This window comes from Eremothecium gossypii, chromosome II, assembly GCF_000091025.4.
Source record: "Eremothecium gossypii ATCC 10895 chromosome II, complete sequence".
NCBI lineage: Eukaryota > Fungi > Ascomycota > Saccharomycetes > Saccharomycetales > Saccharomycetaceae > Eremothecium > Eremothecium gossypii.
The window spans coordinates 521,996-544,571 of NC_005783.5; the positions used below are offsets into that span (position 1 = coordinate 521,996).

The following is a 22,576-nucleotide window of genomic DNA, read 5'->3' on the forward strand; positions in this document are numbered from 1 at the left end:
TCATTTCGGGCTACCGGTTGCTATTTACATACTTCCTACATAGCCCATACTGTCTTGCATTCAAGCTGTCAGCGCTTGTAAGTCTTTCCGGATGTCCGCCAAGTACACGACCTGACCGCGGTTACTTGAGTTAATTATCCATTGATCCTGGGGGGAAAGACTGGCTAGCACGTTGACTATCATCCAGTAACACTTTTCCTTGACGATGGGATCGTTGCCACGCCCGATGTACTCATATAGGACTTCCGCAGCCTCGCGCTCGTGGTGGTTTAGAATTCTGTAGCAGAATAGACGCTTGTATGTGTCCCACATGCTAGCATCCAGTTGTGACCGAAGCAGAGAGTCGATGATTAAGAAGTCATCCAAATTTAGGTAAAGCTTCTCACAGCTGGTCGAGCATAGACGGAACAAAGTCGTGATGAACCTGTCTCTCAACTGTTGGTCGGAGAGCAGCCGCTCATAGTATGAGGTCCTTATATCTCTGCCTAGGGTCTCCTGCTCTAGCGTCAGAACATCGAGCACCTCCTCGAATTCATCAAAGATGATCAGTGTATCCATAAACTGCGTCAATTGAAGTATACGGAATTCAGTCGAAGGAGAAACTTCCTGGGAGAGCGCTATCGATTTTTTAATGCTCTGCAATGCATACGAGTAGCTCATCACATTGCTGAATAACTTCGAAAGGTTATAGTAATAGCCCGCAGCCTGGGGTTCAACACCGAGATCGGATATGATACTCTGCCATGGGTGGTTTGCTGCCTTGGTTATGAGCTGCAGGCATAGCGGTAGCTGCTTGGGCTTGATAGCTGCGGTTTCTGCCCTCGACAAGTAACTGTAAGCTTCTTCGTAACGTCCACAGCGATAATAGGAAAGGCCCAGCATAAACTGATGCACCGTGTTTTCACGAACATAGAACTGCGTGTGTATGGTGTCTAAAAAGAAGGATGGATTCCTCACAGTGGAATTGTTCTTGGGGTGGATTATCCATTTGTTGTATGGGGCGATCAAAAAGGGATTCTCCAACAATGGCGCCTCTGCAATGTAAGTGACGATACGTTTTGTGGCAGCGGAGAGGTCGGCATAGCTGGAAATCTTGGGTCCATAGCCATACTTGCTCGTTGCGACAAAAATTTCGGAGATCAGCAGGGACTTATCTAGCCTGTAGAGCTGAAGCCAGAGAGATTGATTGTAGTGTGTTTTGAGCAGGAAATTGAGTTGTTTTTCAAACATAGAATAATTGAAATCCATGAGTGTGAAGATAAGCAAAGTATCAACAATAAATTTGTTCTCGATTAGCACGCATTGGTAGACAGACTCCAGAAGTGCAACACTCGAGAAATTATCAAACGACATAGAGTCTATCAGCGTTGGTGTTAATAATGAATTTTGCAGATGATTTTCGATGAAGCTTTTCAGTAAAGTCATGATATCCAATGACGTTAACCGGTCATATAATTTCTTGAGGTTTGAAACCTGAAATTGAGACTCCAAACATTCTTTGAATATCGCAGTGAACTTATCCTTCAATGGCATATTGCCTTGCAGTTCGCCAGTGACAAGTCCGCATAGTTTTCTAGAAGTCCGTTGCAGAGTTTCTGAAGAGAGAGTCGAGACAAACCCGTTGACAACCTGCAGGTATGTGAGCAGGTCGTCCTGGGTCGCTTCATTCTCTGATGTTAGGTTGTAGTAAAACGATTCCAATTTGGAGTTTATCTTGTAGACAAAATGGTTGTAAAGATAGAGTGTGTTTACCATAACCACTTCGCCATTGTATAAAGTTAGGGATGAAGGTTCATCATGGTGCTTCTTAAGGTCTTTCAAAATGGATTCAAGGTTTGACAAGTACTCATCGTTATTTTGCTGACTTGGAACAAAAATAATCCCGTTAGCGCTTAAAATTCTCTGGGCCTCTTCATATATGGCAGGGGTATAGTGTGCCTTTAGATCCAACAAGGATTGCTCAAAGTTGTCACCTAGGATATCATTATCCAAAATGTCTGGTAGCGATTTATTTGAGGCTTCAACCCAACTGTGTTTATCTAACGCTTCAGTTTCAAAATTCAGAATCTGTAGTTTGATGCTTGTGTTGCTCTTCCATAATACAACCATTTGTAGGTAGCTGGTCTCGATATTAAGCTCAAAAGGTTTTGTCAACTTCGTGTCAACTAATGACCAGATAGAAGCCGTGGAAAGATTTGTCCGAATCAGCTCCCCTCTGGGTGTTAGCACAAGGCCTCCAGAGTTGTTGACGGACAATTGAAATGTTCTGAAAGCACCATTGCCAAAGGGAAGAAAGACAACCAGTACGCTATCTAGTAACGCCAAGTAGGGACCAATAGATTCGTATTTCCTGTGTTTATCCTGGGGATCTGTGATTAGATTTAGCTGCGCGGTTACAGAATTGGTTCTCAGATCCCAGATTCTCAATTTGCAATTCTCAGTTAAAGTGAGTAAATGGTAATCGCCATAAGACACGCTGCTTACAACATTTTCTCGGCCACTATCGTTGTGGCTGAAAAACCTCGTAAAACTTTGGAAGTAGCTGTTGTCATTGAATAGCACGGGATGCAGGTCGTACTCATCACTCCCTGAGGTTTGTGTTTTCTGCAGACCGAGAAGGCCACCATCATTTAGGTAGACAATCGATAGCGCGCTATTGACCTTATACAGGTAATCGGGCAGCCTAACTGTGAAATCGTATGGTTTTAACAGGGAGTACCACGAGCTGTTGATGTCCGCGTTCCGATTGAAAAGGTACTCAAGGGAAAAGCGGAGTGTCAGGAACAGGCCCGTCTTCAGTATCAGGTCCATTACAATACAGCCATCTTCTTCCGCCATGGTGAAGGTATGATGGTCGTTAAAGGTCTCATGCGGCAGGTGCACAACAACCGTTTTCCCAGTGATTGCGTCTGTCACTGGGTAGATAGAGAGCACGCAGTAGTCCTGGGAAAAGTGATAGCAGACATGTTCGCCATTGGAAAGCAGCTGTGAATTGGAATAGCTGCCATTAGTCGTAGATGGATCTCTGTTTTTGGTATCGTCAGATATGTGAAGGTTGACAATACACCGGGTTTTTGAGAACGTGTAGGGATTCAAGCTCTGTAAATTAACATCAAGTTTGGACAACTGTGATTCTGCCATTTTAAGATCGACTGGGTAGCCTCCGATCTTGACGCTCCTGTAGGCAGTTCTTCTTTGAAGTGTCCTGAGATGGCTTCCTTTAGCCCTTCCTATATATTGTTGTGCTTTAAAAATTTTGATATAAGAACTATATTGATCACGTGATTGGTGATAATATTTAGTTCACTGTGCCACGTTCTCTCAGGCAATATTGAGCATAGTTTATTCGTTGATAGCCCGGGATGATGCAGACTGCCGCTGGTGCTGAGTGAATTCGGCCAGCTGAATGCTATTTTAGATTCCTGAGGCTTGTACGCCGTATCTATAGTTTATAAACACATGGAGGAACCAGCCCAGAACTTGAGTCCTAACTAGTAGGATATGGCCCAGACACTCTCCAGACGGATATATCCATCTGTACCACCCGATACAACGACAGGTACGCCATCGATTACCGCAATGTCCATGCTTGTAAGATTGCGGTCAAGGAGGGCATCAATCTGGGCGTCTGTATTGGGGGACTTCTGGAACCCCGACTGCTGCGGCTGCTCGTGTGCCGATTGAACAGACTCGAAGTGGTTGTACCTCTTGACAGCCGTCTCGAAGTTGTTTAAGTTTCTGACTTCAATGGTTCCATCTAGGTACCCTAGGATAATACTTTCTGAATTGAATTTGAAGATGATGTGACTAGGCGCGTTTCCGAGTTCAAAGCTAGCGACGATCTTTTTCTGGTCGAAAGAGTAGATGAGGATCTGTTTGTTAACCTGAACTAGCAGTTTGGATGTTTTCTTGTTGAGAACGAGCCGTGTGGTGTTTTTGCCCCGGGGTTTCAAGTCTTTCACAAGGTGGCTGAGATCCACTTGCTGTAGGATCTTGCCCTGGAAGTTGTACACCGCCAGTTGGCATGGATCCAGATACAGAACGAGGAGGGATTCCTCTGTGAGCCCGAGGATGAAAAAGGTCGGGTCCTGATTATGCAGCCATATTTCGTAGTCATTGCTCATCTGTAGGGTATGCTGCTCTCCCGTGGTGCAGATCTTCCATATCAAAATCTTCTCCGCGACTTTGAGCACAAGCCACTTGTTCTTGAAGTCTACCATGTCTACGGTTTCAAAGGGGAGGTCCTGGAAACACTCCCAGAGCATTACCGGCTCCGGAAGCTCCACAGACCAGACCTTAAGCCCGTTGGTGTCAAGGGTCATAAACGTCTTGCTATCCCACCAGAAAAGACCCAGGACGTGCGGACCCAGGCCCTCAAAAGAAACCTGTGTTAGGCTGTCTGTTAGTTCCAAGTTGAGGTTGATCTGCCAGTGCTTCAGATGCCCAGTTTCTGTAAGAGTCAGCAGATTCTTTTGATGCAGAGTCAGTTTCTCCACGGCAACGGGAGCGGAGTCCCCTGCTACTGGCTGGATCACCGACGTGTTGGATAACGGCCCCGTCGCGCCCTCGAGCGACATGCTCGGGGTGTCCCGCGGGGTCAGCGGGGGGGCAGCCAGTCCTCGCTGCTTGGAGGACGGCGGCACCCGCACCGGCGGTTCCTCCAGAATCACGGTATCCTGGTCGGACTCGTACCCGCGGCTCCCGGGCAGCCCCGCCGCAACGGGTTGCCCCAGCTCCAGCTCCGCAGACGTCGGCGACGTGCCGCCCGACGTGAGCGGCGCACCGTGGGCCGCCTTTTTGACGTGTAGGTTCATCGTCTCCAGCAGGTGCACCGACGAGCCCTTCTCGTTCCACGCGTCCAATTGGTCCGTCACTTGCGGGCTCTTCAGCAGGTACACGATCTCCTTAACGTTCTCCTGCACCGACAGCTTCGCCTTCAACAGCGATGGCTCCACCGGCTGCACCTCCTCCGGCCGCTCGTGCCCCTGGGCGCAGCGCACAAGCTCGCGGCGCAGATCGCGATTCTCGCCCTCCAGCTGCGCTATGCGCGCCTTCATCTCGCACCGCTCCAGCTCCCAATTGATCCGATCTCTCTCGTTCTTGGTGAACTCTGTTTGCAGGTAGTGCATCACGCCCGGAAGCGTGTACTGCGCAGAGAGCGACCCTGTCGACTGCTGATTCATCACACAATGCGCTGCCGTGCTATCGCGCTGATCTCGATCGCCCGCTTAGTCCTCGTCCCGGCGGCAGCTCGTGTCCCGGTGTGCGAACAGCTACGAGTGAACAGGGGATCGTGACCCCAAAAATTTTAAGCCACCACTGCACCACGCAGCGCCGATGAGGTGATTAAATGTAAGAGTATGTACCGTTCGCTAAGTAGTTACACATGGAGCGCTCAGATCTTCTCCTCCTTGACACCGTGCTTCCAGATGGCCACGAAAGGCGTCACACCGTCCTCGCGGTAGTTCATCAAAACCAGCATACCCTCAGGGTCCATGGACTCACCAGTGAAGAACTCCCAGTCCTTGAACGAGCCAATGACCTTCTTGACGTAAACCTGGGCACCCTTCTCGAAGATCGCAATCTCGTCTGGGTTGGTCTCCTGCAGGCGGTTCTTGATCTCCTTCATGTAGCCCTTGATGTAGGTCAAGAACGACTTCTTGTCGAACGCGGTCTGCTGTAGACGGAAGGAGTGCACAACGTTGTTGACAGTCTCCGTGCCGTCATCGACGTCCTCGTCGCCGCCCTCAGCGGAAGGGTTGGCGCCGATGTCGACGTTGTCAGCGCCGACCTTGACCATGGCACAGTCGGCCTCGTAGATGACGCCGTCGACTAGCTTAACATCGTAAGCGTCGGATAGCAGTTCGTCGCCAGAGATTAGGTCCTTGAAAATGATCATAGCTGCAGAGATGACGAGTCCGGGGCAGGAGGCAGCGGGAAGGGCCGCTTGGACCCATATATACTATGCTTGAAAATTTTTCACTCATCGTGGGAGCAGGAACGTGGCATAAAAAGAAACTCACGGCCCCGGTGCGCGCGGCGATGGCTGGCGATAGAGGCGCCAGATGTGGTCGCAGACAGCCCTCGGAGTGGTGGGGGCTTCAGGGAATGCAGCGGCTAGGCGAGCGCGGGCGTCGGGTGGCAGAGCTGCGATCATGTCCGTGTCGGGCACAAGGCCCGGGGCGACGGCATGGCAGGCGATGCCGGTCCGCTCGAGCTCAGCGGCGAGGGCACGTGAGTACTGGATGACCGCGCTCTTGGATGCGGCGTAGACGGCTGTGCCGGGCGGCGGCTGTGCGTGCGCGCAGCCCAGGACAGACGCGACATTGACGATTGTGGGGCGCGCGTGGGCGACGCGGCGCGCGCGCAGCATGGGGCGCACGGAGAGCTGGCACAGGGACACGAGGGAGCCCAGGTTGACGTGGAGGAGGCGGGCGGCGGCGTCGGCGGAGGTGTGTGCGGCCAGCGACGCCTGCGAGACGCCGGCGCAGTTGACAAGCAGGTCGTAATGGTAGCGCGCGCGGCGCGGCCCGCCCGGCGCGAGGTCCAGCAGCGCGGCGGCGCGCTGCGCGCTGCCCGCGGCGGAGCGCTCCCAACAGGGGAACGAGGCCTGGGCGGGCCACGCGGGCCAGGTCGCTAGGTCCAGCGCGACGCCGCGCACGAACTGGTGCTCGCGGAGCGGCGTGCATCCGAGCTGGTCGAACGCGGTCGCGACGGAGGCCTCGGACGAGCCCACAAACACGCAGGAGAGCCCCTCTGCCAGCGTGCGCTGTACGACTTGGTACCCAATGCCCCGGGTACCGCCGGTCACCACTGCGACGGCCAGGCTGTGCATCTTGGATGGTGGCGCACGGTAGCGTGGCGGAAAAAGGACGCGGTAACTTTAGCACGTGATCCGCGCATGGCCGTTGTACTGGAGTGACTTCTACTTACACATAGAGACATACTTTGATATGGGTAGCGGCGGTTTCAGCGGCGGATTCCGACGTACAGGGCTGCGGCGCTGTGAACGGCTCTTACTACAAGGAGCACGGGATGTACGATGGCATAGTGGTGGTAGGCGCTTCTCAAATCGTTGTAATATAAACGTTAATAAAACATGTATCCAGAAATAATAATTCAGAAATTATTAGATGCAAGTCCTTGATGGCGGAAGTTCTACGACAAGACATGTCTCGAGTACTTCCTTAGTAAAATCCTCTCGAAGTTTGAGAGGTGTAGTCGTATCCGGAGTACCCGTATGGCATGCCCTGCTGGTTTGCCGCCGCCTGCTGCTGGAATTGGTAGTACTGCTGGAACTGGGCCTGAGCGGCAGCCTGGGCCTGCGCTGCGGCAGCCTGGGACTGTTGCTGGCTGTTTGCACCACCCTGCTGGCCCTGTTGAGGATTGGCAGCGGACGCTGAAGAGGAGTCGTCGTTCTGGGAAGACTGGGACTGGTGAGTGGCCTGGTTGCCAGCCTGGCTCATTTGCTGAGGCTGGTAGTAGTTGTAAGCAGCCTTAGGGACCTGGTATGGATATTGACCAGCCATGCCATACTGCGGTTGGGCGTATGGGAAGGACTGCTGGTAGAAGTAGTAAGGCATGCCGTAACCGCCGTACTGTGGCTGCTGCTGAGGCTGTGTATGCGTAGAAGCAGGGGATTGAGCGGCGAGCTCGCCAGCCTGGACATAGCCGGGTGGGATACCATACTGCTGCTGCTGCTGTTGTTGTTGCTGCTGCTGCTGCTGCTGCTGTTGTTGTTGCTGTTGTTGCTGCTGCTGCTGCTGCTGCGACTGCGACTGGGCCTGTTGGCTATTCTGGCTGCTCTGAGCTGTTGGTTGGCCCTGCTGTGGAACGGCAAACTGCTGATGGTTATAAACAGGATAAGCAGATTGTGAGTCAAACATGCCCGGGTAAGAGTATCCGGGGAACTGGTACTGGTTCATGTAGTATTGTTGGGCTTGGGCAGCCTGAGCTTGTTGCTGAGGTAGTTGTTGTGTGTAAGTGTCTTGGTAGTAGGCCTGCTGCGGCGTCTGTTGCTGAGGAGCCTGAGAAGCTACCTGCTGGGACGTCTGTGCGGCGGCCTGTGAGCTATGCTGAGCACTTTGAGGCACCTGCGAGACAACATGCTGCCCAGCGTGCATACCGCCCTGCTGGGAAGGTTGCTGAGGAGTCTGCTGCTTCTCCTCTGAGCCAAAAGAAACTTGCTGGGAAGCCTGGTGGTTAGCTTCGGCCGGTAGAGAAACTGGAACGTTAGCATTCGCGTTAGACGCGTCTTCTTGGGCAGCTGCCTCTTCCGAGGCCGCTGGGGCATTGCCGTTCACAGTTGCAGCTGCGTCCTCGTTCGTGGCATCCACGTTTTCTGCATAGTAGGTATCATCGGCACCAACACTCCTGGCGCCATCCTCGATAGGGAAAGACTCATGTTCAGCTTGGGCATTTACGCCCACTTCCGAGTGCGTAACTGTTGTTTCCGAGTGCTCCACGGCAGTGTCCTCTGTGGCGATTTTATTAATCTCTTTCTTCAAGTCCTGGACATTCTGTAGAATCTCTTGCGGCTTTTTGGATGCATTTTCCGCATGTTTCGGTGGTTTAGAGGCAATTGCAGCCCAGGTCATCTTCTTAGGCTTTGAATCCTGCTCTTCATGCAGAGGTGCGGCTACAGGCTGTGGTCCCACCTTCTTCTCGGTCTGAGATTCTTTCGCTACTGGTTCCTCCGTCTGTTGGGCCTGTGACTGGGCCTGCGGCTGTTCTTCAAGTTGCTGCTCTGGCGCCTGTAACTTAGAGTCCTCTTTCTTTGATAACATGGCGGCCCAGGAAGTGCTGGACGCCGTCGACTTGGCCGGCTGGCCGGCAGGCTTCAGGTTCTCCTTCGCCACCTTCTCTTTTCTCTGATGCTGCTGTTTGCCTTGCCGAGGGCTGTTGCTGTATTTGCTCTGTCTCTGATACGGCTTAGCGTTGTTCTGATGACCTGCAGAATGATGCGACCGTTGTAGCGACGCCGGCGCGCCCTGGGCCTGCGCGGAGGCCCCGAACGCCGCGGCAGCGGATCCCGCATGTATATGTTCCACGTCGCCCGCCGGCTCCTTCTGCTGTCTATCTTTTTTCGACGGCTTTTTCACCTCGTCCCATTTCGTTACCGCCCCCGTGGTGATCTTGTCTATAATCGTTTCCAAGTCCTCGAACTCATGGACCAGGTCGATCAGGTCCTCGTTCGTCCAGTCTGGGAACAGCTCTGTCAGCGTATCAAGCTTGAACTTCTTCTCCGCGTCCACCTGCGTCCGCTTGGCTTTACCGCCACCTCTTCTGCTATACTGCTGTGACATTCTGTATATTGCCCTGTCCGCCGATCTGTGCTCTGCTACGGCGCGGCTCGATATATCTGCAACTGTGCTCTAGTCTCGCTGCGTCTCGAATTGTCCAAAGCTGGCACTCCCAGTTTATATGTGCGGATCTAGCGTACGTCCTGCCTGTTCCTATCCCTACAGCGGCTCACCTCTGAACTGCCTTTTGCTGAACTATGCTAATGCAAGACTCGCTTGTACCGTGAAATGTTCTCTGGTGGCAAAATTTTCACCGAATCAGCTTTGGAGGGTTTGGGCTGCGTCACGGCGAACGGGCAGCTACCCGGCCGCGGGACGTAGCAGTTACATTAGACTATACAGTATGTATCACTGGCTGCGCGTTTGGCCTTCATCCTCGAACGGCGCCTCCTTGCGCGCTTCGTCCAGCGCCGGCTTGATGCCCTGCTTGACCAGGTGGGCCTCGACGCAGTGCATGTAGGCGTACCAGGACTCGGTGCACTCGTTCTCCGTGGAGCGGCCGCGGAGAAACTTCTCAGAGTACCAGGTGTTAAAGCATTGATCGTAGGTCTCCTTGAGCGGCGTGCACTCAGGCGCGAAGCTGGCGGACATGGCGTTTCCCATTGGTGAGTTGCGGGCAGCAATGGGGATGCGCGCGGAACTGAAGACCTCGTCGCGGGTGACTACCGCGCGGCGAAGCGCAGGACCGCGGGGGGGTCTGGGTCGTCCGGCGCGCGCAGCGGAGACGAGGCCGGGCGCGTGCGCAGCGTGGGCGAGCGCGAGACAAACGACGACGACGACGACGAGCCGTAGCGCTGCTGCAGCTGCAGCGAGAGCTTGCGCCGTTTGTGCTGGCGCTGCAGCGTGCTGCCGTCGTCGGGCTCGTCATCGCTGGACACGGGCACCGCGAGCACGTGACCCTCGGTCGTGACCTCGGGCGCGCGCGGCGCCGGCGCCTGTGGGAACAGCGACTCGGCCGCAGGCGCGGGCGCGGCCGGCTCCGTCGCGAGCTGGATGTCCGAGCTCTTCTGGAACAGCTCGCGCAGCCAGCTGCAGGCGCTCAGCGCGTCGTCGCACACGGCGCCGTACCGCGCAACCGCAGGGATGATGTCCTTGGTGATCTTGCTGAAGCACGCGCTGAGGTTGGCATCGATCTTCTGCAGCTGCAGCGTGATTTCCTGGTCCAGCTGCTCGAGCGTGGGCTCGGGGGCGGGGGGCTGGCGTGCCATGGTTGTGACGCGTTCGCGGGCCGCGCGCGGGCGCTATATGCAGCCCGCGCCGTTACCCGCACCTGCGGTCACGTGCCACATCCGGCCCCGTGCCTGCAGTTCCGGCGCACGTGACTGTTTGCGATTGCGTGCCTTGCGACCAGTTCCGCCGGATATTACCAGTTCCGCCTCCGTGCCTTGCGGCCAGTTCCGAGCACGTGATTGCTGCTCCGCGTACCGCCACGCGCAGACGCGCGCGCGGACGGACCCCGGTCCCGGCGTCCTCTACCACCGAACCGCCGCATACCGGAATGCGACTGCACTGCCGTCTCCGGCCGCCGTCCCGTCGCTCTGGCACGTGATCCGTGTTTTGTGACGAAAGAGTTCGCAAATGCAAACGTCATTTACGGCCAGCCACCGATTTCGAGGGTCATCGACAGCCCTGGACCCTGAAACAGTCGAGCAGCATAACCGCGAAGGCTTGGCGAACGTTATCTTAATAAGCGAAAAAAGAAAAATGTAAGCAGTTGAACAGGAGCGCAGGCATTTGAATTGCTGTTAGCAGCGCCCGGAATGTGTTGTTCACCGCGGAACTGCCGGCAGTCGGCTTCTTATAAAAACGAGCGGGCCCGGTTGCGCGAAAACCCAAGTACCGATATATCGACCTAGAGCAATAGTAACTAAGATGGGGTTTCCACCGCCCGGCAATTATTTCTTCCTGGTGCCATGGATCGCGGTGATCCCCTGGTGCGGCATGCTAATTGCCATGCTCGTGTGCTGGTCGGTGCAGGGGCACCCGATATACTGGTTCATGGACGGGGACCAGTTCCCAGTATATATTAGCGACATCGGCGCGACCAACCTGCAGCCACTGTTTGTGACGTGCGTAGCGTGGCAGGGGCTGTGGTACTGCATCATGGTCGCGTGCGAGTTTTTCCAGCGCTCTGGGCACTGGCCGCTGCCGTGGCTGGCGCGGCAGCGGCTGCCGGCGGACGTCGAGCCGGTCTCGAGCAGCAGCTACATGGGGAGCGAGCTGTCTATGCGCGTGCGGTACGCGGAGCTGCTTTCGAGCAGCCGCTTTTTGATGCCTCCCTACTACACGAAGCACGAGCGCAACCTGATTTTTGCATCCTTTGTCTTAGGGTTGATCGGCGAGCTTGCCATTCTGATGTGCGCGATCTTCTCCACGGCGAAATTCCACAAGGTGCACCTGTCAATGGTCGGCGTATTCGTCTCGATGATGTACTTCTCAATTCTGTGCGCTGCAATTGAGTACCTGAGCATGGGTCGCCACTACGCACGGTTGCACCCATTGGCCGGCTCTGCTGCCCATGTTGGTTCCGCTTCTTCTCGGCACGGTCACGTGTGGAACAAGCTTACTGTTAGCGGGACGGTGAAAATGGTTTGGCTATTTCTGGCAGCTGCTTGGGCCATATGCTTTGGGGCTGTGAAAAACCCATCCATCAGTGCATCGTTCGAGTGGGTGCTGGCATTCTGGCTGTGCGCCTACTATGTCATCGTGTCGGTTGACTTCTACATGGGCAGTAGGTACAAGGAGTCGAAGTACTTCCACCAAATAACCAACTTCTCTGGTTATTACAAATATGACCAGCTAGTGCTCGGCGAAGCGAAGCTCCATGTGGAACGGGTCGGGCACGATGCGGGCCAAGACTATCGCGGAAACACCCCGGTTGATATTGTAACATAAAAGTATCTGACACTAATGACTAAGTATCTTGATTAAACCGTAGCGTCGCTTGTATAGCTTGAAATGATCAGTCTTAGACCAGACATATAAAGCAATTGCAATTAATGTGGGCTGCGCTAACGCGCTCAAGCTCCCAGATTAATTATCGTTTATTAATTACCTTAGTTATACAACGTTGTCTATACAGTCCTTGAGAGTCGGGCTGGAGCAGCTGTTACTGGCCCGGTAGGATTCGCAGGATTAGTTGTCCCTTACCAGTAGCTAGCTTCGTGCAAAACAGGTCCCTCGGAGAATGACTCGATATCGGCTATATTGGAAAACGAACAAAGTAGTATGATTCTTTTTTAACTAGAATTAAAACCGTCATGAGAAGGAAAAATAGTTGAATTAAAAGATAACACGAGAGTACTCTTCTCTTACTTTGGCAGTACAATCAGAACACTTCCTTGAAAAGGCTTCCCTTTCTTATTTTGCCGCCACTCGCGCGCTGAGTTTCCAGCAAATCCCTTACATCTTCTGCGTCAACATCCTCTTCAACCTCCCGTGCGAGGTGTCTTGGCACAGATTGATTCGAGGTGGTGGCAGGCTGGACGGGCCGCTGCCCGGTCTGCATCTTACGCGATGGAACAGTAGAGCTTCTTGCTACTCCGTGTTGACCCTTCCCAGAAGACTTTTTAGATGGTATTAACTTGTGGAAGAAACGGCCCAGCGCGGAGTCCTTTTTTGAAGGTGACGAGGCAACATAGGCCGGTCCATTGACCTTTCTTTGTTTCAACGAGGGCTTGTCTCCGGAGGACTTTGTTAGCTTCGCTAAATGTTCAGGTTGCTGCGCGCCTTTGGAGTAGAACTCATCCATTGGGGAGCTTGGCTTGTGGATAGCATGAGGCTGACTCACTGAAGATGATCCCTGGACTATACCGGAGGGATGGGTTGAAACAGTCTGGTGAACAGTCGATTCTCCCGCGGAGACGTTCTGAGGCTGCTGACCGACCTGGTGCATAGGAGCTCGCTGCACCACAGAAGCCGGCTGCGAAGAGGTGCTTTGCTGGATGGTACTTTCAGTGACGGAAAGGGTAACTGCAGGCCTGATGTGTGGTTCTTCGACCTTCGCCTGCTCCTTTAACTTGTTTAGCTCATCAACCGTCTGCATCAAGATCTGCTTTTCCTCTTCCAGAAGCTGCTGGGATCTTGCGAGATCAGCCTTATGCTCTTTGATCACAGCCTCGGCTTCATGCTCCTTTACCTGGAGCTCCCTTGCAGTAGAAGAAGCTTCTTCACGTGAACTAATGACTAACGTGGAGAGGTTGTTGTTGATGTCATCTTCGAGCTCTTTTTCGGAGGAAATTAGGGCGCGCAACCCCTTCTGCTGTTCCTCAAGGCTCGCAGTGGTAGACAGAAGTTGACTTTCAAGCTCCAAAACAGTTTTCTTGTATTCATCTAGTTCACTCAAGACTGTAGAAAGAGAGGTCTCCAGCTTCGCGCGCTCCTCGACCAAACGTGCGTGTTCCTCTTCTGTCTCACACAATTCTCCGATAACTGGCTCCAGAGCTTTCTCTTCTTCTTCACGCGCCAATTCCAACGACACAGCATTCTCTTGCCGTTGCTTAGAAAGCTCTGCGTCGATGTGAGCACGCTCTTGTTCATAAAGAGCAGTGCTCTGTTGCAACAACGCAGCATGCTGCCGCTTTAGTTCATTGAGTTCTAGCTTCTTGCCCTCAATAATGACAGCATGCTCCTGAGCCAATTCTACCGTCTTCTTCTGAAGAGTCTCCTCGGTGTCGTACAGCTCGATCTCGCGTCTGTCCACCGCTTGGCTCTGCTCAAGAGCATCATTCTCGGCCTTCTCTCTCTGAATTGCCTGCCACTCGGCCAAATCTGCTTCGTATTGGGCCTGGCGCTTAGCAATTTCCGCGTCAACCTCCCTCTGTTCGGAAGCGCGTCTGTCCACGTCACTCAAAACAGGATTCACAAGCCCCTGAGCAACCTGTTCAACCTCCTCTGGGTACACCCACAATCCACCTCCTAGGTTTACTTTACCTCCGGTCAAGCGTTGGCGCTCAGCGTGGTTTTTCTTCGCAATCTCGATGGCAGCCTTGTTGTAACCTTCATTACTGAAGATCAACTTCTCCTTCGCTTCTCTGTCGAGCTTGCTAATAGTAGCGTCCGCGTTCGCCCTGGCCTTGGCCAGCACCTGCTGGGAACTCAAGTGCTTGAACATTTCAGTGTCACGGGCGTGGCGCTCGATAACTTCACGGTCCATGGGGTTGTTCGCATCATAGCTCTTGATTGCTGCGCTCGACGCGTAGTTGGCAAGCTTGGTTGGATCAGGGTCTGTCTCGCCATCAATTTCGCGGAGATAGTCCCCCTTGGTCTTCAACGCTAGATCATTGTTGATCGAGAAGGTCCGTTCCGAAGAGCTCCTACTCTCGACTGGGCCCGTGCGCAAACCATAGGTGAAGTTCACCTTCTCCGGGTTGATCCGCTCCTGGATCCGCTTGGAAGCAGCACGCTCTGCCCCCTCAAGCACCTTCGAGATGTCCAGTGCGGGTGCCTTCGGGTTTGTCGGCCCGCGCAAGCCCTGCCCACCACTCGCAGCGCGCGCAGCCGCGGGCGACGTGTCCTGCTTGGCAGGCTCCACCGCAGACGACGCCGGCGCCGGCTGCTGCCCGGCCCGGGAGGCCGCCTTCGAGGCGTTGGAGTCTACAAACATCCGCTTGTACGCCTCCACTGCCTTCTTGTTCGAATTGGCAGTCGTTGCTGCCTTGTCCGACGCCGTCTTAGAGTCCTGCACCCCGAGGTTCCCGCCCCGTGCTGGCGACTTGTACGTCCCATACTTCAACTGCGCCCTGTACAACGCCTCCTTCGAGAGCGGCTGTCCGTTGGGCTTGTATACCGATTTCTTGTGCGGTTGACCACCGCTTCCGCGCTCATCTCCGACTGCTGCAGACACAAGGGACATATCGATTGACGTGATGTCTCTGAGCCTGGACAGTTCTCAAGAGAAGAAGTAGGAAGAAGTAACAAAATGCCGGACTTATGCGTTGCTGCTGGATTGCCCCTTTAACAAGGGCGATCACCATCGTTTGCTCTGGCACATCGCAAGCTACCCCTGATGTCAGATCCACGTGACCTCCGGATGGAGGATCCACGTGACCTTTTGTGGACGTCCAGCACCCCTACCTCTTGGAGCAATTCTCGAGTCCGAGCGACAGGCAGGCTCGAGGATGCGATGACATAAGAGACGTAATATCACGCGGGACGTGTATCATCACGTGATATACTTCTAAAAGCGGGCATAGTGCCCCGCACCGGTATTGATAGACTACCTAATGCGAGTGTTAGTAAACACGGAGCGGGCCTCGAGGAGATGAGTATACCGACAGTGGTTAGATGCGCGAGATCTAAGTGGCCTTGATTAGGCCGTCATTAAAGGAACAGGTAAGCTTCTTTCTTCTACCTGAGGGGGAATTGCTGGTTCAGAACAAGGCAGGATATAAGCGGCATCAATAAAGTACGCATAGGCGGGCGCGAGGAAAAGACAGCTGGGTGGTAAAGGAGCATGGCACAGAACTACAATTACCAGCTAAACTTCTGGGACGATCAAGAGGAGGGGGTGCGGATCTTGTTGCGACATGTGGCGCAGGGGCTGGATGCGTGCAAGAACATGGTGACCTTCTTCGAGGAGCGCAGCAAGCTGGAGAAGGACTACTCGCGCAAGCTGGGTGCGATCGCGAACCGCCTGGAGCAGCAGCTGGAGTCCACTCCGGACTACGGGAACATGCAGAAGTGTGCGGAGCTCTGCCGGGCGGAGCAGAGCAAACTGGCCCAGAGCCACTCGAAACAGGCAGAGCAGATCTACCGCGAGAATTACCTTTCGCTGAAGGAGTTTGTGAGCGACGGCCAGGCGCGCTACAAGACACTGGAGGGTAAGATCCGGCAGCTGCGCCAAGACAAGCTGCAGAAGCGGCAGATGTATGATGAACTGTTGGACAAACTGGAGAAGGCGAAGGCGGAGCTCCGCGAGATCCAATTGAACCAGATCAACGTCGTGAGTGGGCGCGAGATGACTGCAAACGAGCGTCAGCTGAATAAATGGAGCGCCATTGTGGACGAACTCCACCGCAAGATCGACGTGCTGGGGCAGGAGTACAAGAGCGCCAAGCGGCACTGGCTGCAAGAGTGGGGTCCTCTAAGTATGGATTTGCAGCTTTTGGAAGAGTCGCGTATCCAGATGACGAAGACTAAGCTTCAGGAGTTTGTCACATTCAGCACAGACTGTGCTATTCATGAGCAGATATCAATGGACAAGATGACCAACATGCTGAGTGGGTTCACCGCACAGCAAGATATCCATTCGTTTGCCTACAATCACGGCACAGGCCGGATAAAGTCGAAGTCGGTAGAAGCCACGTTTAACAAATCTGCTTCTGTGGCTACGCCGGTCGACAAACACACCGAAAACATGCGCATTCTTTCATCCAAGTTATCGCGCAATCGGCCAGCCAGCCAGCGGATGCCTTCCAATGAGTTCTGCCGGGACCCCGGAAGCGATAATTCCTCGGTAATTGTGCTGGACGATGATATAATGTATGGTCAACCAGCCAAGATGTGCGACAACCGCATCTCCTGCATCTCGAATGATCTGGCTGATTATTCAATACAATCGCGTGTGTCGTCTGTGAAGCGGTCTTCGATGCATGGCCGACCCATCATGTCGGCCGCCTCGAGAAGCCCTACCGAACCAAGTTATCTTGACAGGCACCCAATTGATTATGCCGACCACACGCCCCAGAGTGCCGCGATGAAAGGTTACCTGCAACAGCAGCAGCAGACACAGAATACTGAGATACGTAGGGCTGTTCGTGAGCAGCAGCTACAGCATCGCGAGGGCCGTTTCAATACTGGCCCTCTTTCAGCGGGATCCTCGTCTTCTAATTCGAACCCCACCGACACTACAGCCAGAAGCATGGCCACGAGTGCGGACTCGATGGTAACGTCCATCTCCTCGTACGCAAGCAGTATCGATGACTCCCAGCGGCTGGCAAAGTCTTGGAACTCAAGGAATAGACGCAAATCTCGTGATTACTCTAGGCCTAGGGAGGCAGATTCGCGCCATTCATCTGATGAGGACCGTATACTCGGCCAACGCACGGAAATGAGTGGCGTGACACCGACCCGCTCGCGGTCGCACCATCGCAAGTCGCTTGGATCGGACGTTGAGGGGGCTCTACGTGCGCTCGAAGAGGATGAGATGCGTAAACGTAATGGTAGAGATGACAGGTCGTCCCACGCAGGCAGATCCGCACACAGCGATGACTTTGAGAGCTCTCGAACCATCAATCGCCAGCCTCAATTCATTCCATTCCAGCGCACCAAAAGCGTTGCGATGGAGTGGCCCAAGGTCACCAGCAAGGGTCGCCGTGTTATCGGCTACGCGCGCGCTATCTACAGCTTCACGGAGCCTAACGACAATGACATTCTGTACTTCGAGATGGGGGACCACTTGCTGCTCACTGAAAAGCTGAACACCGACTGGTATATCGGGGAAGTCCACAATGGGAACGGCAAGCAGGGGCTCATTCCGATGAACTACGTGGAACTGCTCTCCTGAAGCGAAGACCAATCAAAACTGTAACAAAGCGTGGCGCCTGGCCACCGCAAAGGACTATTACATATTAGGACGTTGTAACGTCGTGTTCTATAATTATTATCATCATTACTACCAGTAGCCTATATAAACTGGCCGCGGATCCGCCGCGCTAGCTGCATATCCTTCCGCATCACCGTCACACGCTTCGCATGCAGCGCCAGCAGGTTCGTGTGTTCCAGGAGACCCACGATGTACGCTTCGCTCGCCTCTTGCAGCGCAAGGATGGCCATCGACTGCCATCGCATCTGCTGGTCGACGGTCGTGAACTGGTCCGTCACCTCCTTCACCAGCCGCGCAAACGGCATTCGCGAAATCAGCAGCTCCGTCGACCGCTGGTACCTGCGGATCTCCTGGAGCGCCACGTCGCTGGGCCGGTATCGCTGCGGCTTCTTGGCTATCCGACGCGTTTCCCGTGGCCGCGCGGGACGCGCGGCCCGCTCCTCCTCGCGCGCGCCGTCCGCACGCGATTCCGCAGCCGCCGGCTCCGCAACTCTCTCCACCACCCGTCGTTTCGCGTCGTCCGGTATGTACCGTGTGCGGTCTTCCTGTCTCTGTAGCAGCTGTCGCCGCTGCCGGTTGCGCTGCAGCAGCAGCAGCGCCCGCTGGTTGATTGACTCGTTGTTCTGGAACCCTCCAAGCTGCTCCACCCGCCCGGCCACCCGCTCAGCCTGCTCGCTTGACATGCTCTGTTCCATATTGGCCTGCTCTACGGGTATAGATCTACGCCTTGGGGATGTAAAGAAATAACTACGCGAGATGAGTCCCCCGATGCCAATAATGGCTGTACACGAAATACAAGTAGGTTGCGAAGAAGCCAGAAAGGTTCTGGTGTAGCCTGTTCTATCTGGAATGCCAAGCCAAGCACCCGTTCATACCACTCGCATCAATGGCCTTGAACTACACGGCATGAACTGCGGTTACGAATGACGAGTCCTAGCGTGCGCTAGGTTTTGAAAATTCTCCTGCTACACAACTCTGAAGGCGCAAGATTGAATAGATAGGTTAAAGATATAGAACTGATCAGTCGCTATGGCACCGTTGAGACAGGATAGCTACTTTGTATGCAAATAGGTGATTAGTTTGCTCTGTGGAGGCTCTTACTAACAGGCGAATACAGCTGATATACCCCAGGTCAAGAACGACACTGGTACAATTTGGAATCGGAGAAGAAACGTTTGTTCCTCCGAGCTGGGAGGTACCCACACGGGTATACAGGGACGAGGAGGGCCAACTGACGAGTTTTGAGAGCGCGGAGGTGGTGTATCCGATTGTCGACGGGCGGATAGCGGACCTAGATGGGCTGTTGTACTTCCTGAAGCTCATCTACAAGTCGATTCTCAGCCACTGGATCGCGGAGCACCCGGACACGTGGGAGGCGCACGCGTCCAACATCCCGATGCTGCTGCTGACGCACTACTCGTGGTCGCAGCGGGAGCAGGAGCTCATCACGCAGTACGTGTTTGAGGAGATGCGGCTGAACCATTTCATGGTGGTTCCGGCGGCGCTCTCCATCAGCTATGCGTTTGGGTCGATCCAGAACTGCCTTGTGATCGACATCGGGGCCACACACACGGACATCGTGCCGATTGTGGACTATGTACCGCTGGACTACATGGCATACAGCGCGCCGATTGGCGGCGACGACATTAATGCCAAACTGGCGACGCTTCTGCCAGGCTGGAGCCCGGAACAGATAGAGGACTTGAAGAAGTCGCCCATTTTTGAGGTGCTGTCGAAAGACGCGAAGGACCAGTCCCGGTTCAACTTCGACGACGACGCAGCCGATGGGGAGGATAATGACGAGGGCACGCTGGATGTTGCGGCCATTGTGACATCTGGCCGGGACACCCGGGAGATCCTAGAGGAGCGGGAGAGGAACAAGAATAAAGAACAGGTGTCAAACAGCCAACTGGAAACCAACGTCTTTGCTGACCGTACCGGCAAGCAGATTAATGTGGGCAAGCAGCGGTTCCAGGGGTGCGACGACCTGCTGAAAGGGATTTCCCAGGCGTGCGGTATGGTTCTTGCACAGATCGACGAGATACCCAAAAACAGGGCCATTTGGGAAAACATACTCATAGCTGGGGCTACTTCCGAGATCACTGGGTTCAGAGAAGCACTCCTGACGCAGCTCTGCGAAGATAACCTCGTGCTTGAGCCAGAGGGGGAGAAGCACCAGCGCGAACAGGACATGATGGCAAGTATGCCGAAGCAGCGGAAGAACAAGTATATAGGCAGTGCAAGCGTGTCTGGTGGCTTCTTAACTTCCTTGGAGTACCTACAGAGCCCTACGATAATAAAGTCTCCGAAGTTCCCTGACTATTTCACCGAGTGGAAGAAGCACGGTTACGGTGAAGTAGCGTTCCTGGGCGCCCAAATAGTCTCCAAGCAGGTATTTGGCCATTCAAATGACTCTTTCTTCATGACACGAGACAAGTACGACGAAAAAGGGCCAGCGATTATCTGGGATGTGTGCTTCTAGTGCGTCAGTATTATTGCCAAATGTGAGATAAAACTACGCTAAATATGTATGCAGCTAACGAGCCAACTATTGAGAGAAAGAGATAACCATTTAATGTATGTAATTACTTGGCTTTACGGGTTCCTCATCCAAATAGTGTGTCATATCAGTCTGTATCCCTTGTCCGGTCGTTGTAGTTGGGCGTGATATATTGTCATGGTAAGTTTGGTCGAGGTCGGGCTTTGGCTTAGCCTTTCTACACCATGCTCTGAGCAGCGGAACCAGCCAGGCTGCGACAACGATCTGTTCAAACTGGTATATCACAACGGGCACTAGGAGTTTACCGAGATTCGGTGAGTCACTACCATATTGTGCGGCGACTAGAGGCACGCCTAAGGTGGCGGTCTTCGCAGGCGCACAGAACATCACCGCCACAGTATCTAGCCGGTTAAAATAAAATGGCTGGATAATCCTGTAAGAGGCGGTGTACAGTACGCTTGAATCTGGACCGGGCCTTGTGGCAAACCCCCGCTTAATAACTGGAGATCTGCATACGGCGAAGCTTGTCATCGTGTGGAAAAGGTACATTCCAATATTAAAAAAGACTAGGAAGATAATGCATATGCGACTTACCGTTTCAAATGCCTTCTGGTAGAAAGCGGTGGAGAAGGCAGACCATGTAATGAACAGTAAACATACCGATCCGAGAAAACGTAGGCGCAATGTCTCTAGGGTCCACTTAACTTGCTTCGGAAACACATTTCGTAATACTTGTCCCACTATCAGCGGCAGAAACACAACCAGCGAAAGTTGTTTCAGTACTTGGCCGTATAGTGCCTTTACCGAGGAGCCACTCGCGGGATTGCCGTACTTCATCGGCCCTGTGCTCATGTACATCTGGGCCACGAGGGGGGACAGAAACGCTCCCAGGACGTTTCCAATTACTACCTCCGCCAGCGCTAGAATATGATTGCCTCCCGCATTAGTCGTCATCACAACATTGGAAGCAACTGTAGTAGGAAGCGTTGAGGTCATTAGCACACCCACCAGTACCCAGTCATCGATCCGAGGGTCGTTGCTGCTCTTGATCCAGCAACACAACCCGTATGTAATCGCACTGGTGACCAGAAAGCTCAGCACCTGCACTACCAGGTGCGCGCGCCAGTTGAATATATTCACCTTTAGGTCCTTGGTCGAGATAGATAGCCCGTTTTGCAGGAATATTAGAGCGACGACTCCGTATCCTATTGTGTATTCTCCACTTATAACACCGCCATGTCTACCCACATTCGGAAAGTAGTATGCCAGCACCACCGCCACGGCTAATCCGATATAAAACCATTGGCCCACGATCAACTGTGTTACACGATGTTCCCAGATCCGTGATCCCAAACTTCGCATCGATCTCATGCCACTTCGCACACACCGACACTTCGTGAACCTGTCGCTTTAAGAGCGGCTCTTGTGACCCTTCTAAACCCCCAGTGATACAATTCACACGGCCTAAATACCCCCAGACTGCAGCCCGATGTTGTGCGAACAAGGATAAGACAGTATGAATGGGACAGGTCCGGTGAGTTGACACTTTAAATTGTCACGTGATAGAAATAGAATCAGTTCACGTGCGCTTGTCAAGACCACAACACTTGACATGAGAATGGCCAAGCGTGACACTCAGTGACACCTCTGGAGATCCCATTTTGTCTTCTTCGGCTACCGGGACGGCCAGTAGAGCATCCAGAATAGATGTTCACCAGTAGGCTTGCCAAGTGCTCATTAGTTGCCGTCACATGGCTGCCCGTGTACATGACAGTGACACACCATGTTGTATTCATATCGAAGGTGGAAGGCCCCTCGATGCGCCCAACGCTCAATCCAATGGACGGAGTTGCATCGGACTGGGTTTTGGTGTGGAAGCTTGGAAAGACTAATATTCGGAACCTGAATCATGGGGACGTGGTGATCTTCCGCTCACCCATGAACCCCAAGAAAGTATACTGCAAGCGCATCCAGGGTAAGCAGTATGATACGGTGCGCACGCGGTATCCTTATCCGAAGAGTACCTGCGAAGTGCCAAAGTCGCACATATGGGTCGAGGGGGACAATGTCACGCAGTCGGTGGACTCGAATCACTTCGGGCCGATTTCGACGGGGCTTGTGGTAGGCGAGGTGACACGGGTCATATGGCCGCCATCGAGATGGGGCGCAGACCTGCACGAGGGCATGGGTCGACGCGCAGTTGTTGCTTCATGATTGCGGGAGCCGGGG

General features: G+C 53.8%; 14 protein-coding genes across 14 annotated transcripts; 4 read left to right on the forward strand and 10 right to left on the reverse strand.

Annotated features, from left to right (window-relative positions):
• Positions 1–60: 60 nt before the first annotated feature.
• Positions 61–3,141, reverse strand: NUP120 (Nup120p; the record flags this gene model as incomplete). Its single annotated transcript, NM_208372.2, has 1 exon — positions 61–3,141. One exon carries the CDS (start codon positions 3,139–3,141, stop codon positions 61–63), a length of 3,081 nt encoding a protein of 1,026 aa, NP_983019.2.
• Positions 3,142–3,491: 350 nt separating this feature from the next.
• Positions 3,492–5,183, reverse strand: FAR8 (Far8p; the record flags this gene model as incomplete). Its single annotated transcript, NM_208373.2, has 1 exon — positions 3,492–5,183. One exon carries the CDS (start codon positions 5,181–5,183, stop codon positions 3,492–3,494), a length of 1,692 nt encoding a protein of 563 aa, NP_983020.2.
• A 212-nt stretch (positions 5,184–5,395) lies between these two features.
• Positions 5,396–5,899, reverse strand: TMA19 (Tma19p; the record flags this gene model as incomplete). Its single annotated transcript, NM_208374.2, has 1 exon — positions 5,396–5,899. The coding sequence occupies one exon, from the start codon at positions 5,897–5,899 to the stop codon at positions 5,396–5,398; it is 504 nt and encodes a 167-aa protein (NP_983021.2).
• A 120-nt stretch (positions 5,900–6,019) lies between these two features.
• OAR1 (3-oxoacyl-[acyl-carrier-protein] reductase (NADPH)) lies at positions 6,020–6,835 on the reverse strand (the record flags this gene model as incomplete). Its single annotated transcript, NM_208375.2, has 1 exon — positions 6,020–6,835. The coding sequence occupies one exon, from the start codon at positions 6,833–6,835 to the stop codon at positions 6,020–6,022; it is 816 nt and encodes a 271-aa protein (NP_983022.2).
• A 352-nt stretch (positions 6,836–7,187) lies between these two features.
• On the reverse strand, positions 7,188–9,305 carry DEF1 (DNA damage-responsive RNA polymerase-degradation factor DEF1; the record flags this gene model as incomplete). The annotated part of the gene is made up of 1 exon (NM_208376.2): positions 7,188–9,305. The coding sequence occupies one exon, from the start codon at positions 9,303–9,305 to the stop codon at positions 7,188–7,190; it is 2,118 nt and encodes a 705-aa protein (NP_983023.2).
• A 345-nt stretch (positions 9,306–9,650) lies between these two features.
• MDM35 (Mdm35p) lies at positions 9,651–9,905 on the reverse strand (the record flags this gene model as incomplete). The annotated part of the gene is made up of 1 exon (NM_208377.1): positions 9,651–9,905. One exon carries the CDS (start codon positions 9,903–9,905, stop codon positions 9,651–9,653), a length of 255 nt encoding a protein of 84 aa, NP_983024.1.
• Positions 9,906–9,964: 59 nt separating this feature from the next.
• Positions 9,965–10,510, reverse strand: ASK1 (Ask1p; the record flags this gene model as incomplete). Its single annotated transcript, NM_208378.1, has 1 exon — positions 9,965–10,510. One exon carries the CDS (start codon positions 10,508–10,510, stop codon positions 9,965–9,967), a length of 546 nt encoding a protein of 181 aa, NP_983025.1.
• Positions 10,511–11,174: 664 nt separating this feature from the next.
• Positions 11,175–12,197, forward strand: SFK1 (Sfk1p; the record flags this gene model as incomplete). The annotated part of the gene is made up of 1 exon (NM_208379.2): positions 11,175–12,197. The coding sequence occupies one exon, from the start codon at positions 11,175–11,177 to the stop codon at positions 12,195–12,197; it is 1,023 nt and encodes a 340-aa protein (NP_983026.2).
• A 433-nt stretch (positions 12,198–12,630) lies between these two features.
• LPX2 (Lpx2p) lies at positions 12,631–15,156 on the reverse strand (the record flags this gene model as incomplete). The annotated part of the gene is made up of 1 exon (NM_208380.1): positions 12,631–15,156. One exon carries the CDS (start codon positions 15,154–15,156, stop codon positions 12,631–12,633), a length of 2,526 nt encoding a protein of 841 aa, NP_983027.1.
• A 600-nt stretch (positions 15,157–15,756) lies between these two features.
• Positions 15,757–17,808, forward strand: HOF1 (formin-binding protein HOF1; the record flags this gene model as incomplete). The annotated part of the gene is made up of 1 exon (NM_208381.2): positions 15,757–17,808. One exon carries the CDS (start codon positions 15,757–15,759, stop codon positions 17,806–17,808), a length of 2,052 nt encoding a protein of 683 aa, NP_983028.2.
• A 119-nt stretch (positions 17,809–17,927) lies between these two features.
• On the reverse strand, positions 17,928–18,542 carry CSE4 (centromeric DNA-binding histone H3-like protein CSE4; the record flags this gene model as incomplete). The annotated part of the gene is made up of 1 exon (NM_208382.2): positions 17,928–18,542. The coding sequence occupies one exon, from the start codon at positions 18,540–18,542 to the stop codon at positions 17,928–17,930; it is 615 nt and encodes a 204-aa protein (NP_983029.2).
• A 334-nt stretch (positions 18,543–18,876) lies between these two features.
• ARP9 (Arp9p) lies at positions 18,877–20,329 on the forward strand (the record flags this gene model as incomplete). The annotated part of the gene is made up of 2 exons (NM_208383.1): positions 18,877–18,906; positions 18,965–20,329. 2 exons carry the CDS (start codon positions 18,877–18,879, stop codon positions 20,327–20,329), a joined length of 1,395 nt encoding a protein of 464 aa, NP_983030.1.
• Positions 20,330–20,419: 90 nt separating this feature from the next.
• On the reverse strand, positions 20,420–21,718 carry RCH1 (Rch1p; the record flags this gene model as incomplete). Its single annotated transcript, NM_208384.2, has 1 exon — positions 20,420–21,718. One exon carries the CDS (start codon positions 21,716–21,718, stop codon positions 20,420–20,422), a length of 1,299 nt encoding a protein of 432 aa, NP_983031.2.
• Positions 21,719–22,054: 336 nt separating this feature from the next.
• On the forward strand, positions 22,055–22,561 carry IMP2 (endopeptidase catalytic subunit; the record flags this gene model as incomplete). The annotated part of the gene is made up of 1 exon (NM_208385.1): positions 22,055–22,561. The coding sequence occupies one exon, from the start codon at positions 22,055–22,057 to the stop codon at positions 22,559–22,561; it is 507 nt and encodes a 168-aa protein (NP_983032.1).
• Between the last annotated feature and the right edge of the window lie 15 nt (positions 22,562–22,576).